The sequence below is a fragment of the Hakea prostrata genome, chromosome 3 (genome assembly GCF_041222555.1).
Source record: "Hakea prostrata isolate BN-2017 chromosome 3, UWA_Hpros_2, whole genome shotgun sequence".
NCBI lineage: Eukaryota > Viridiplantae > Streptophyta > Magnoliopsida > Proteales > Proteaceae > Hakea > Hakea prostrata.
In genome coordinates, this window is record NC_142602.1 from 28,687,433 (window position 1) to 28,703,856 (window position 16,424).

General features: G+C 37.2%; 1 protein-coding gene and 1 pseudogene across 1 annotated transcript; one reads left to right on the forward strand and one right to left on the reverse strand.

Annotated features, from left to right (window-relative positions):
- The first annotated feature begins 326 nt into the window (after window positions 1-326).
- Window positions 327-674, forward strand: LOC149021997 (uncharacterized). The gene has a single exon (XM_089147515.1). The coding sequence runs from the start codon at window positions 327-329 to the stop codon at window positions 672-674; it is 348 nt and encodes a 115-aa protein (XP_089003641.1).
- A 10,581-nt stretch (window positions 675-11,255) lies between these two features.
- Window positions 11,256-12,002, reverse strand: LOC149021998 (dehydration-responsive element-binding protein 1B pseudogene; annotated as a pseudogene).
- Window positions 12,003-16,424: the final 4,422 nt, after the last annotated feature.

A 16,424-nucleotide genomic window follows, 5' to 3' on the forward strand; every position in this document is an offset into this window, starting at 1 on the left:
ATTGTAGTAGACTATTTTACAAAGTAGGTCGAAGCTGAAGCACTTGCGTCAATCAATACCAATCAAATGAAGAAGTTCATCACGCATACTATCATGTATCGATATGGAGTCCCAAAAGTCATTATTACCGACCATGGGAAATAGTTCGAGAAGACCTAGGGATAGATCATCGTCTATCATTGGTAGCATACCCCGAGAGTAATGGTCAGGTAGAAGTCACCAACAGATCCATGCTTGAAGGTTTAAAGAAAAGGCTAGACTGATCTAAAGGAAGTTGGGTAAATGAATTACCAAATGTCTTGTGGGCTTACTGAACAACATCCAAAATGACCACTGAAATGCCATTCCGACTAGCATATGGTGTTGAGGCTCAAGTACTTGTAGAGGTCAAGGTTGGATCCATCAGAGAAGAAGAATTTGATGAAGAAGCCAACATTGAAGGAATGAAGGCAAGTGTAGATTTCCTTGACGAGATCAGAGATGAAGCACAATATCGTCTGGAAGAATATCAAAGACACATTGCAACCTACTACAATGCAAGAATCAAATTAAGGCAATACCTTCCTGGAGATTTAGTTCTTCGCAAAACATCTGCTTCGGATCCAACCAACCAAGGAAAGCTAAATCCAAATTGGGTGGGGGCCATATATCATAGTACAACAGGCTACACCTGAAGCATATAAACTGCGAGATCTAGAAATCGAGCAGATGATTCCTCGAACGTGGAATTCAAATAACTTAAGGAAGTACTATTAATAAAATAGTACCATTATTTAGTTTTCTTTATTTATCTAGCGTGTTAGAACTAATTAATTTTGAAGTTGAGTTTATATAAATGAAGTATTATAAATTTTTTTTTTGAAGTTTTTGAACAACTAATACACCATCACAACTCCAAGAATTTCGACCTATGATGCACGGGGGAGTACCCACCTACCTAGAGATGAATATCATCAAAAAGTCAATCTCCTTGAAAAAGATGAGTAAGACCTATGAAATTAGGCTTCAAAAACAAAAAGATGAGTAAGACCTATGAAATTAGGCTTCATAAACAAAAAGATGAGTAAGACCTATGAAATCAGGCTTCAGAAACAAAAAAGATGAGTAAGACCTATGAAATTAGGCTTCAAAAATAAAAAGATGAGCAAGACCTATGAAATTAGGCTTCAGAAAGATGAGTAAGACCTATGAAATTAGGCTTCAGAAACAAATAGAAACCTTTATAAATTTATGGTCGAGCATACATACACCAAACAAAGGTACTAACAAAAAGAGTCCACTTCAAGTAATTAAGGACCATATGAACGCCGAACAAGTTTTGACTATACTTACATATATTACGATCACAAAAATATTAAATCATGCCCCCTCGCTTGAAGAGTCACTCCCCGAATCTTCATGATCGGATTTATGATCAGGAGATTCACCAGGACAAGGAGTTGAACCACTAGAAATACCAACTTCAGGGATCGGATCCCAGTTAGGATCCAAAAAAGCAGTTACTTCAACGCTTTTGGGTTTGGGAAACCTGAGATGATTGGCGCACCATTGAGGACGAGGAATCTTAAGGTCGTCATAGATCCCTGGATCGATCAGACTCTTGAAATTCTCAAGATTCAGATCCTTAAACACTCCAATAATGCTCTGAAAGGTCTGGCACCGAGCATACAGGTACCTAGGAGCAGCGACCTTGGCCCATGAATTTCCTACACTTGGCCATCTTGATCTATCTCTTAATAACTTCATGACGAAGCTCGTCAGGAATATCTTCACGATCGGAACTAACAACCTTGGTTTGCAGACCAGCTATCTCGGCATCTTTATCTGTAATAACTTTCTCCTTACCGAAAAAGGAGCCTTCAGTTTCCTCCAATCGAGTCTGGAGAGATGACTGCTCAAGCTCCAAAGCTTCATTATTCCCTTTTAGAACGACCATCTCACTCACAAGTTTGGTTTCACGAGCTATCCAAGAATCCTTGCTTGAAATCAAGGATGACAGTTCACTCTCTAGCTCTTTGATGAGTTGCTTGGACTTACCCAAAGAGAAAAAGTCTTGCCAAGAAACATCCATACTTTGCCCAAGTGATTGGGTCAAAGCACAAGCCATCCTACATTCAACAAGGAAAAAGGTGATCAGGGTGAACAAAAAAATACTGACCAATAAAGCAAATAAAGATCTTACCTAATAGTGATATTGCGACCTTGGATATGATCAAACTCTCTCAAATAATTTTGTCAGAAGGTAGTAAAACACTTGCCAACCAGTCATTAGCGACACTGGAAGCAAAAGAACCAGTGAAGATGGAAGAATTATTATTCAGTGACCAGTCTGGTCGAAGAATAGCTAATGGATTTGAAGTGGTGGTCGTTTTCATTGTAGGATCTGCCTCAGCTGGGAGATTTTCTTCTGAAGGAGAAGGATCTGAACAGAGAGGGTGTTCCTCAGGGGCTTTGCTCGAACCAGTCACTCGCTTCGCTGGTCGAGGAGGCAGATCAGAAGGCCTATCCTTCCTAACCTTGGAAATATTCTTCCCTTTAGAAGACGAAGTTCGGTTGGACCAACCTTTATCCAGTTTGGTCAGATGCTTCGCTTCCACCTCTTTCAAGTCTTCTTCGATAGAGGCAGCTTCAAAATCCTCTTCAAATCCTCTTCTCCGAGCAACACTCTGTTCACCGAACAAGAGGACTTTAGAGATGAAAATACCAAAAACTAATAAAATAGGGAAGCATGAGTATACTCATACGCTCATTAGTTAAGAATCCTCAATAATAAAGGAAGCTCGGATATTCTGGGCAATATCTATTCACAGCCAAATAATTTCAATCTTCAGTGGGGATCTTCAGAATGATCCCTAGCTTCCTGTTCGATACGAGACAGATCGGGAAAATAGTTCGAGCCCTCTTGTGGACTTTTGGCCAAAAAGTAGAGAAATTAACAGCCGAATGAGGTTGGACAAAAAAAAAACCTCGGACGACATCCCTTTGGTATTAGAAGGAAGGGTACCATTCCCTATAAAATTACCCTCCCAACCAGATTAGAAAGTAGTACACTTCGAGACATAAAACCAATGTTCTGGCTCTTGCTTTTTGGACATGAAAAAGTGCAAAAAAAAAATTCACATTAGGGATTACATGAACCTCCCTTTGTTTATAGAAACCCCAAAAGCAGATAATGTTACACCAACTATTGGGCGCCAACATCCCTGGACACATTCTAAAATGATTAAGGATATCTATGAAGACAGGATGAACAGTGTAAAATCCCTCGAATTTCTAACCTGTTAACCCATGTTTTTCAAGACTATGAACTTGGGCCTCGAGTCGGCGACAATTGTGGGCCATTTGAGTCAAGCCCCAAAGGTTTGGAAGTGGACCCAATGCAATTGGATGACCCTAGTGATGACTTGACACCTCTTCTAGAATTTAAGAGGAGAGAGAAGTTTGGTCACAAAGGTTTTAATAGGCGATATTGGCATGTCCAGAAAACGATGATGGAAAATCCAAATGACAAGGTAATTTCACCCAAGCATAGATCTTTGAAAGACCTTTCTACCAAGCCAGAAATCACTAGAATCGGACCTTCGTTGGCCCCTCAACAGGGATGGTCTATTGGGCCGGTTAAACGGCTGGTCAACCGCCCCTGCCTAGTTCGAGACAGAATCGGGTTTTTATTGTTTAAAACCCTATTTTATGTTCTCATTCTCTCATAATTGCATTTTATAATGCTAGTACAAGGCTGAGGCTAAAGGAGGAGGAGAAACCAAGGGAAGGAAGGGATTCTAACTATTTGGAAGCGTGCTGGCACCCAAATCGTAGCGAAATAGTTAGAAAATGTGAGAATCCTTAACTGTCTTATTTAAGCTTGGTTTATGGGGTGTTCTTCACAATAAATGATATATTTGGGTACTTGATGCATCTTAGGTCTATTTAATGCTTGTGTTTAGTATACTTATGTTTCTGTTTAGTTTAGAAGTGGCTTGTGTGAATCGTTGCGAACGATTTCGCGTTTTGACTCTCTGAGACACCCGCGAGCGATTTAGAGAGCCAAATTTAAGGCTTTTTGATTTAGAACAAATTTGATCAAATTGAAGGTACCCTTAGGACTCTATTGCTACCAATAGACATTCCCAAAGTTTCGTTTTCGACTTGACTTCGAATCGATAGAAAAATTTTGAATTTTCACCGAAGCTAGGTTTAAAACGGCGGGTTTGGACCTAATTGTCAGATTGGGTTTTGTTGGGTGAGTTTGGGAACTCTTTTGAAACCCATGTGATTTCGAATTTGTGTCTATTAATCTTCTTGTATGATTAGGAAATTTTGTGAGCTTAGTTGCCGACTCTTGTGAGTTGAAATTGTGAAATTGGGAAAGGAATCGAATTGAAAGATGAGGAATGAATAATTGTATTGTGTATTATTAAGTGTAGTTATTTTGAATTATATTAGTGATATAAATTGCTTTAAATTATTATCTATCATAATATGCTTGTGTGTGACTTTGTGCGAATGAAAGGTAAGTTTGATGTTAGGAATTATCCTTTATTTGAAACTTTATATTAATGATATGTAAATGATATGAGAATGAATATGATGAATGATGTTGAATGGGATTATTCTTTTTAACTTATTTTATCAACTAGGGTTGTAGGTTCGCCCATTACCCTAGTGACCTCATGTGATTGTATTTAGACTAAATTGCATGAATGGTAGGTGTCTAGAAGTGTTGAGCTAGAAAATCCCTATGAGTACTACTACCCTTCTGGTAGGGGTATTGAAACCAATTAACTCGTGATGCTAGTGGCTGGAATCTGGATATCGAACAAGCCCACTATCATCATAGAGAGGTAGGGTTGCACATAATAGATAAGGGCTCCTAGGCGCTCAAGACCAGTAACCAACCCGTGAGAGGATATGAGAGCATCCTATCTATTATATGTGGATGACCACTGGGTTAAGGAATGTGGTCCAAAAGATGCCTCCCGTTGAGGATTCTATTCATAGGTGTGAAGGTATCAAACCAAAAGGGAACTAGGCATGAGGGGAGATATCTGGACCATATGTAGTACTAGACCATATGACCTTGCACTGGGCTTAGGATTATCATTGACATGTACCAAATCTCATACCAAATGGTGATGCGAGAGAGTGGTGACCTATACCCCAACCACTGTTCGACATGACTTTTCCCAACAACCGCGGAGAACCCAATAGACATCTCTTATTGAGGGAGAGTGACTAAGACCGCCCAAAGGAGATTGGTGTTTATACTTAAAGCGTATCTACCATAGAGACTACATGACAGAGTTAGGAACACCATATCATAATCATACATCATTTAGTTATATTATTAATCACATGCTTACCTTATGTTTATGATGTGGAAATGATGGATGAATGCATGACATGGATTTCAGTTAACCTAAGTGAGTTCATAGAACTCACTCCTTTATTTGTGTATATTTTTAGACTTCTCTTTAGGTTATGAGGATCCCACTCCGATGGAGGATGCATCGGCGGGAGATTTCCATGAGAGTATGATCGGAGAATATGTGGATGCACATGATGCGTCATGCTCGTGTCGGGATTGTTCTTATGGAGTCGCCTTCAATTAGAGTCTTCCTTAGAGACTTTCCACTGCAAACAAACTAATCTCTTTCCTATTAAACTCTGATATTTATGTCTTTTGGGTTTTAAACCTTGGATGATTGTAATCGGTAATTTAGATTTTGGTATTTAGTACTTGAACTTGATTATTCTTGTCTTTTTAATTATACTATATCATGTATTGTATGGAGTTGTCACTGAACCTAAGTCTTGCGGTGTATCACCCCTATGGGTATTCGGGTATGATCGGATTTGGCTGGATGGGGTGTGACAAATGGGAAGCCTAAAACTACTAATAAAGGCATCTTCATATACTGCAAATTCCCCTAGAGGAGGTCAGTGAGCCCGTTCACGATCAGCGGGAACTCGGATTACATATTCATCAGAAATAGCATACTGACCACGAATAAGTTCTAAATCTTCTCCAGTCAACTCTAAAGGAAAGAACCTAGGGCCAGATACACTGGGATCAAAATCAATATGCTCGAGAGTACAAGGTCTACTTCGTTCTCTATGAAGTTCGGCTGGGGAAAGACTATTTATCCACCTTTTTGTATTTTCTTTAAAACGTGTTCGAATACTTAGAGACTTGACCTCTTCATCACTGAGCATGTTTGGTCGGGGTCTAGGGCCAAATCCGGCTCTCTAGAGGTGTTACTTCTAGAATCATGATCAGAGGTAGAAGAACAAACCTCAGTACCCCAAACATCCTCACTTGAAGGGAAATCACTCTCACCATCACCTTATCACCATTGGAAGAAGGAGAAGGGGGCTATTTAAGCCTGGAAGACCTAGATGGCTTGGAGGCAACAGATCTCACACCCATTTTGAGAGAATGCGAAGCACGCTATAGTTAAAATGAATTAAAAAAAATTAAAAAAAATGAGAAGAAAAGAGAAAGAAAAAAAGCATTCAAAACCTCAGCAAAAATACAAAAGAAGACGAAAAGAACTTCAGAAAGAAGTAGAAAACTTACTTGTTGAAGAAGAACACTAGAATGAGCAACAGGAGGACAGGGGCAAGAAGACATTTTTCTACAACTGGGAGTTCTTCACGGAACATAAAATGTGAGGTAGCAAGAGTAGAAGGAAATGAAAAGATATAGGGTTTTCTATACCTTTCGAAAAATCCAGATCTAATGAACCAAAAATAAGGACTTCAGAACCTCTTAAAAATTCGGATCCAACGCTTGCAAAAACTTTTCATCTAACAGTTCAGCAACCTTGACGATCAATCTCCATCAAAGATTCCAGTTTAAGAGATTGGATTAAATACATTTAAACGACTAAGATGGGAGGCTTTTGAAATTCAAAACCCATGATACCATGCCATAAAGACATGGCCATGTGTTAAAAAAGGTGAAGATTAGAAAACATGCACAGACTTCACAGCCCCCATTTCTACGCAACATTTTTCCAAATGACGTGAGCAAAGGATTTGGTGATTATGCCCCAAGACCATCAGTTTAGTATAAAGTCTATAAGACTGAACATCAAGGAGTTCGGACTTAAAGACTGGGGGCTTATGATAATGAAATTATAAGTTAGATCGAACCCATTTGGTCTGACCAGGTAAAAGATTGCCGACTACGTTATGGTTGGACCAGAGACTAAAAGAGAACACGCTTATGTGATAAACCCTATCTCATAATGGAGATTCCCGATCAAAGAGTAACTTGGATTAACCTTATCGAATTTAAGGTGAACTCAATTAAAGAAGTCCAAGTGGGAATCTAGCTAGATAAGGTTTGAGTTTGAGATGAACTCAAACACTTAAGAATCCTATAAAAGGATGAACATGCAAGGGAAGAAGGTACATTCAAAAGAGCTATTACTCTTACTATTTTATTTTTTGTTGCATTCCCACAAATTCTCATTCGAGAGAACTCATCTAACTTGATCATCGAAGGTGCTACTCAAACACCCCGATCGAGCACATTCTTGCAGGTACACTCGGTTGATTGGGCGAGTAGAATTATGCAACAACTGAACTTATCAAATTACCCATACCGTTGACCAAATGAAATTTTTACAGGAGCAAAATATCTCCATTCATTAGAAATACAAACATCAGAAGAGTACTTACATGAGCAAAGTGTCTCCATTCATTAGAAGGATCTCTTTTACTTCTCGATCAAAAAAAAGAAAAAAAGAAAAGAAAGAGGTACCTCCATTCAGTTATGCTTGCAAATTAATCTTACACTTGATATGTGTTGTATTTATAAGGTCTGAAGTGTTGAAAAGAAATGCTTATTACAAACTTGATTTTTCTATAGAAATGCAAAAGAGGGTGAACAGGTTGTTGGTTTGTGTGGGTTTGGAGATAAATTTGGAGGTGGGGGTCATTTCGTTTGGATGTGAGGGTATTCCCCCTGATGCGGATCACTTATGCTTCTGGATCCGGCTGAGTCACCTCTTGTATCCGGGACGGTGAGTCCTGCAAAAAGGGTTAGATGCGGGCCGGCTTGTGTGCCGGGCAACCGCCTCCGATGATGAAGTCAGAATACGAAGAGCGAGAGGTCTCGTGTTAAAGCTACACAAGAATAGACTCAGTGTGTATTGGTCACTTACCGGAGGGGTAGATCTGTGCATTTATAGTATGGATATTACCTTTTATGTATTTGGTAAGTCAGCCAGACAAGGGCTGATGTTTTTCCTCGGATCATGTTCCCTTGTTGTTAGTCCCATTCAATCAGCTGCTGAGTTGACTTTCTATTACAAGGATGATTGCCATATCTGTGGCGTACGTTGCGCTTTTGTTCATGGACGATCGGCATCCTTCCCGATCAACTGTCATGTGGAGCCCCATTCGGTCCAGGCCCGATCAGGTTTTGTCCTGTTGAGACCGGGTGAAACCCGACTAATATGACAATGTATAATATTCGGGTTATACCCGTTTGGTGCTCATCTTTCCGTATCACCCCCCCATTATATGAATATGAATCAATAATATTTGATCAGGTATGTATACTGCCATAGTTGGGTCCCTGTTTAGAAAAGGTGTGTTCAATGGAAGGGGTGTGTTGCTTTGTTGGAAGGATATTTTGATCCAATGAAAGATCGTTCATAACTAACTTGAGGTTTTACTTTTATGTAGTTGTATGATATGATTATCATTCCTAGAGATCCAAATATACTAGTACATGTATAGGCATAATCCTTGTACTTCCTTGGTTTTAATATTGGAACCAACATTTAGGGCCTAGTCTTTTTGGATCCATAGATGGAGTTGAAAAGGGCCAGCTGAAGGTAATTTATAGCGTAATGGGTTTATAAACTAGCAAGCTTGAGCAAAGGGGCATTCAAAGAGTGTATGGGCTATCGATTCAGTATCTGCTCCAATTCTAAGTGCATGAAGGATCAATTGGAATTTTTTATTTTATTTGGAGCAGTGTAATGCTTTTTTAAAATAAAAATAAAAAAAACAAAAAAGCATTGAACCTATGACTTCTTCCATAAGGTGTGAAAAAAAAGATACACAAGACACCCATGATATATCATTATGAGACTAAATGGGAGGATCACCTATTGACTCAAATAAATCCTGGTTGGAAAGGCCTTAATTTAGGTTACCCTTCTTATAAACTCAATCATAAAAATAATAAAAAAATAAAATAAAATAATATTTTAAAGAGTTGTAGTAAGGCTATTTTCGAAATGCTTTCATTGAATTTAAAAACTTACCCATTTGTTGGAAGTATGCCAACAAAAGCCACCATTAGAGGCCTCTACTAGTGAAGAGTTAGACCTAAAAATAGAAATTGATAAACAATTACTGATTGAGGAAAAATTCTAGTGTCAAATGTCTAGAGTCCTATGGTTAAAAGGAGATCAAAACACAAAATTCTTCCATACATCTACAACCCAAAGAAGACAAGAGTATACCATAAATAAATTTAAAGACAACAATGTCCTTTGGCTAAATGAAGATTCCCAAATTCATTATGAGCTCTTCCCTTTTCACAACCTCCTCTCCCTAACCTGATATGGAGTTCTTAATAGTACTCCTTTATGCATATCAGCTTCAATTATATCTCTCCATATTCTCCCTTTTCTTTTAAGAAAATAAAAAAGATCCTTTTCAAAATGAAGGGTAAAAAGGCCCCAAGAGTTGATGGTCTTCTAGCAAGATTTTTCTAGAGACATTGGGAGGTAATTGGCACAAAAGTGACCCAAGGCATCCGATCTTTTTTCAATGGGGGTCACATGCTTAGAAGTCTTAATAGAACAATTATTTCCCTCATTCCTAAGAGAGCCCATCCCTAAGAGGTATTTCACTTCAATCGATCAGTTTATGCACAATTCCTTACAAAGTCATAGTAAAATGTTTGGCTAATAGACTCAAACCTACTCTTAAGTCCATTGTTAGTAAAAACCAAAAGTGCTTTCATTCCAAGCCTAGCCATTTAAGATAATATCTACCTTGCACATGAATATCTTCATTTTCTTAAAACATCTAGATCATCATTTGGTTATATGGCTCTTAAATTCGATCTGTGCAAAGCCTATGACAAATTAATGTGGTCATACATTGAAAATACCTTCAGACACCTAGGTTTTGTATGATAATGGGTACAATGGGTTATGTAATGTATTGCCACTATGGAATATCATATCAAAATATATGGTGCTCTCCAGGAAAATCTATCCCATCAAAATAAATGGTGCTCTCCAGGAAACTCCCATCCAAATAAATGGTGCTCTCCGATCCCCGGTAGAGGTATAAGACAAGGGTGTCATTTAAGTCCTTATATCTTCATTCTTTGATAGGAAACTTTATCCTAGAAACTTATTTCTAATTTAGGGATTTATAAACTCTCTAGTATCAGGAGTTTTTGAGATGTCCCTGAAATAAATATTTGTTCTCTGTGGATGATTGTATGCTCTTCTCCCCTGCCTCAATTTCCATTGCATCCGAGATCAATTCTTGCTACAGGATTATGAGTTGGTGTCAGGGTTGCAGAACAATATTAATAAATTAAATATGATAGTTAGCAAACAAACCCCCTAGTCTATTAGGGATGATATTGTCTCCACTTTTGACATTAAAGAGGTTAAATACTATGGAGTCTATCTTGGTCTTCTTTCTTTTATAAGAAAATCTAAATCCAAAACTTTCTCTTTCATTCTAGACTCCAAATGTGAAGTCTCTTAAATTTCGAACACAATAACCCGCCGTTTTAGATTCGTGAACTCGAAGTTCTAATAGAAGACAACTTTGGACCATTCGAATTGAGTTCAAGAGTTCAAAATCGAACCTATGGAGTTGGAAGAACAAGAAGAAGACCAACAACCTTATTTGACAGGAAGAAGACCAACCACCCAAAAACCTATGCTAGAGGACTTAAAAGGCAAGATAAAATATACGATTGGTTGGAAAATGTTTAGGAGTACCTACCCTTCGAAGCCCATTGAAGTCTGCTTTTCTAATTGAAAGTTATGGAGGCAGTTGATTGGGGCGCCAGGTCCGTTTGAATTCACAATGAATAAAGCAATCTTTTTTTTTTGGTAAGATGAATAAAGCAATCTTGAATCATATGAACTAAAAAGAATCGGGTTAATTACCCAAAAAAAAAAAAAAAAAAAAAGAAAAAGAAAAAAGAATCGGGTTATGGCCTTATGAGTATGGTGAAATTGGCTTCCCTACTATGCCAAGAATAAAAGAATGAAAAAAAAAAAATGAAAAAATCAAATGGAGTAGCTCCATAAATCCATGTCAGCATCAACTTCTACGTCTTCCCAATGGAACCCACCACCTAAATGAGTAGGAGAGAGTAACGCCATGTCTTTAAGTGCCGTGGGAAACGCTAAATCTGCTTCTTCTTCTTCGTCGTCAATAAAAAGTTTCGAAAATCTTGAGGTAGGAGTAGTAGCCACAGGATTAATGTTTGGCAAAGTCAAAGCAATCTCATTTTGGTCGATCTTCATTTCATTGCTACTGATTTCCTCAGTTTCTGCAGGTCTAAACATTTCCGCAGCTTCAGCAGCCGCTATCTGAATATCTTTAGCATCAGCAGATTCCGGCAATCTTAACCTCCACGCAGAATCAGCAAAATTAAGACAAGCAGTTCTACCCCTGAGTGCCAATGCTGCAACATCATGAGCCCTGGCAGCCATTTCCACAGTAGGAAAAGTTCCAAGCCATAGTCTCGTCTTCTTATTAGGCTCTCTTAACTCACAAACCCACTTACCAGAGTTCCTCACTCGAACACCTCTGTACACAGGGTGCCTCGTCTCCCTAAACTTCTTCCTGCCCGCACGTTTCTTGGGTCTATCTGCAGCTAATAAAACCTCGTCGCCGCTCCCGCTCCCGCTGCCACTGCCACTGCCACTGATGCCGTCTCCGCTGCAGCCAAATAATTCGAATGTTTGAGAATCTGAGCTGCACGACATGGTATCCATTGAAGTTGAAATCACAGAAGGTGTTTTTGCCAGTGAAGATTTGAAACAGGTACGTATTGGTTTGGTTGCTTACTCTTACTCACTCAGTTTTTCAGTTTGTAGTTGAGTCTTGAGACTTGTTAAAGAGATATTATATATAAGAAGAGGGAAACGAGGGAGGTTAGGGTCGACGGGTCGTGTAAAGACTAGAGAGAGTAAAGACAGTGGATAAGACTTAAGAGGGGATACGCTGCGACGCGCTCACGGAAACTACCGAGCTCTGTTCCCCTCGATAAAGCACCAGCTCTTTAGCTGGCCTGGTGAAGTAATTGTAGATTTACGACGCGTGTCCTAATCTTAGATATGACGTGGTATCTACGATGGCTTCGTTGAACTCTGGACAACGCTAGTCACTAATACTTCATTGGAAAGAAACCACGCATATTTGTCATTATTAATCATCGTTTCTGTTCCCAAAAGCTTCATAAGATATTTTATTCAAAGTGGGCCATTATCAATTATCGTTTTTGTTTGCTAACCCTGGGTTTTATAAACCAATGGTTCGACCCGTGTCGCACACCTGGTTATGGTGGGTGAGTCTCCCAACATGAATTTTTTGTATCTATAAGGATTCGATGCCAGAACCTTGCTTAAGCGAACCAAGCTACTTACCACTTGGACCAACCCCGATTTGTTTACGACGATCTAATCTAACGACGTGTGGTTGCACGTGGACTTTTTATTGGTATTTTTATTAGACTATAAATTGTGAAATATTACTTTTTTTTTTTTTAATGGTGATTTGACTTAAAAATATATTTTAATTCTAAATTATGCTTTATTTTTTATACGTGTGGTAATTAGAAGAATCAAAAAATTAAGATATTAATCGTCATGAACTGTTAGAAGGGATAGACTTACTATTGGAGTAATGATTGTCATTTAAATGGTTATCTATTTTTTATTTTCTAATAAAATTTGTTATTAGAGAATATTGTATAAATAATTATGAATTAATTAAAAATGATATTTTCTTTGATATTTTCTCTAATATATTCTAATGATATTAGAGAATATATATATATATATATATATATATATATATATATATATATATATATATATATATATATATATATATATATATATATATATATATATATATATACTAGTAAAAATTCACACGTGCAAATGCACGTCGCTCTGTGTTATTTATGCAAATAACAGAGCCATAAGAAAAGGCATTTGAACGAAATCTTTTTTTTCCCCTGTTAAAAGTCAAAGTCCCATTTAGATCACTTAAATGCCCACTTGTCCTCTAACCAGCAAATATCTTCTTTATTTCCACCGAGAAAAACAAATACCTTCTTTGCTCAATTTGAATTTGATATTCCAAAGCAAAGTTAGTTAAATCATGAAGTTTTGGCGATTGGAAGTAAGAAGATCAAACTTGTTTATGAATATCTAGACATCTCCTCTTATTGATTTATTTATTTTTGGTATTCAGACATCTCCTCTTATTGCAATTTATATTAGAAATATATCAAATTTCATATGTCCAGTAGGGAACTACAACTGAAACTTACCATTATTTTTGCTGAGGCAATCGACAGCTCCAATAAAGCATTTATGAAAATCTGGTGTCCATTACATCCGAGGAGCTTTAGATTTCTTGTAGTGTCCTCTTCCTTCCCTAATTAGAGTGTCTCTCATTTTTATTTTTTTAATGTAAAATGTGTTTATTACAACATTGAAAGACTTAAAACAAGCCTATGGTGCTTGACATGGAAAAAAGTTGAAACAAACCTTAGTTGGAAAAGTTACCAATAAGTTATACCATGAAATATAAGACATAAGACCATTAATCTCATGATTATCTGGACCATTGGCCTTCTTCCATTTCTTTAAAAACTTATTTTTAATTTTCTTTTTCCTTGGTAAATAATTTCCTTTCAATTTGAGCTCAATCATTCTATAATTAATAATAGATATTTAATGCATGCTAATTGTTGCACTACATCTATGCTTGTATAGTGAATACCTAATAGCAAAAACTACTGTACATATCTTTTTGGTTTTGTGACTCATGTATTGATGAGTTGAGTAATACGCTGGATCTAAAGAAGCAATGAGTTTCAAATTTCTAATTGAGCTCATCATATATTGGATATAAGTTAAGAATTTGAAATCATCTTTCACTAATTGTTTATCATCATATATTAGAATTATAATGCAATTGTGAATTAGAAGGCCTGATCACTCAAAAGTCTAAATACACACATACATAAGCAATTGATAAATGCACCAATTTGCAGTTGGCAAATGCCATTATTTAAAATATAAAAAAAAAAAAAAAAAAAAAAAGAAAGGGTTACATATGGTGTCAGACCAGAGGTGGGTATTGCTTAGCCTGTTGTCTAACCTTCAACTTGTACTCTGTTGCATCCTGCAATGACGATGTCAAAGATCAGTAATTGGTGCCTTGGTAGTGCTGTCAACTCGTCAGTCTGGTGAAGAAATGCTGGTACTTTTCCCCATAACCCAAGCTTATCCACAAGCTAATAGTATTAGTGACAACTGCCAAAAAACTTGGTTTTTCAAATTATATCAAGAAATCAACCAATTCAGATGAAAATTGAGGTTATACAAATAACACATTAGCTTCATCAACCAGGTAGTTTCTAATCTCAAATATCCATCAGCATAAGCAAAACAAGTGAAATTGTCCTGTCGATAGCTAGCATATCTAGTTTAGACAGAAGAGTTGACTAAAAGTTTTTTAGAACCTGAAGGTGACAATACCAATTGCATCAAATTGAAATAAAAATTGCCAAAAAACAAGAAACATATTAAATCTATAACTTTCAAAACTGACCAGTAAACTATTTTATCTAACAGCTATAGTCAACGAAGTTAGGTTCCATAAGCAAAGGAACACCCATGTAGTCCTTGAAGAAAGTATTTAGCGACAAAAAGTAAAAGCAATTTCTTTTCTTTTTTTTGGTAAACAAGTAAAAGCAATTTCAATGAATCAAATATGAGGGTATCTCTTAATAATTAGTATAGATGCTACATTCATCCCATAAAAATAAAATAAGCGCTAACCTGTGTAGGCAGCTTACATGTACTTATGCAAATTGCCACACTTTTGCTTTCTTCCAAATATTTGCATATTTCTACCAAGACCTACATGCATAGTCCCATAGACAGCAAAGGTAGCTTCACTGAATTAAGAACAGCCATATAAAACGAAATAAACCAACTCAATTTTAATTAGATGAAATGCTAGAAGTTGCTAGCTACTACCCCGCTTCTACAAGATGAATGTCAATGTACCCACGAGGCATTGGCAAGAGAGTGCAGTTACCCTTGCTTGAAGACAAATTTTAGTGATCACTACACTCGGAGAAGATAAAAGAGCGAATTTAGCAATAACTCATTGGGAGAGACAGATAATAACAGAAAAAACAGCTCTCAAATGCAAGATAGGAAAGATTAACTCACAAACCATCGTGGCAGCAATTCTTCTACTCCCTAATGGTGCTATCACCATTTTAAAAAGTTGTAACAACAATGGAGGAAATAGTGATCTCAATATTCGTACCTGCCAACATTCACAGGAATAGTGGGTCAAAACCCTTAGATATTCAATGAAATCCAAACCACAAGAATAGAGATATCTTAGCCAACAATGTTTCGAACCTCACCAACATTGCAGATTGGGCTGATTAATGACATCGACTGCTTATCTACTGCAATTGTATAGACTGCTTGAAAGATCAAAACAAAGTGATGAAAGATAATTGCCCGCCCGCTCTCGCTACAAATCACTGGATGCTTCACGAATTTCTGATCACAGACATGACGAACTACTTGAACTACAGCTGCAGCGTATTCTTCAAGTCTGTAACCCACTGAGAGATTCACATGATATGTGCCATGTCTTCGCTTCTTGAGAGGAGGAGATGGAGAGAGATCCAAAGAGATTGAGACAAATCGACAGAAATTAAATCTTCCCAATTTGTCGTGAGAGGAGATTGAGAGAGACTAAAACATGATCAACATAGGTATATTATATTCTAGGTAAGGAAAACAATAAATATCTTTTACTTCTTTTTCTAATAATTGATTAGTGGTTTAAAATGATGGTTATTACTTCAATTGTCAAAATTTCTTTCTTCATTGACATCGAAAAAATATATCTTTTCTTGATTTGATTATATGTATTTAAATAAAAAGAAATATATAAAGGGTACTAACAGGAAAATAAAGATTGAGAGAGAAATTCAGAGAGAGTTTGAGAGGGAGAGGGATATAGAGAGCGACAGACTTTGAGAGAGATTGAAAGAGAGGTCGTCAAAGAGATTTAGAGAGAGTGGTGATTTAGAGAGAGATTCAGAGAGAGTTCGAGAGGGAGAGGGATACAGAGAGCGACAGACTTTG

Bases quoted from the DNA above. Each gene is read 5' to 3' on its own strand.
- LOC149021997 (XM_089147515.1), top strand. From the start codon at position 327: ATGACCACTGAAATGCCATTCCGACTAGCATATGGTGTTGAGGCTCAA.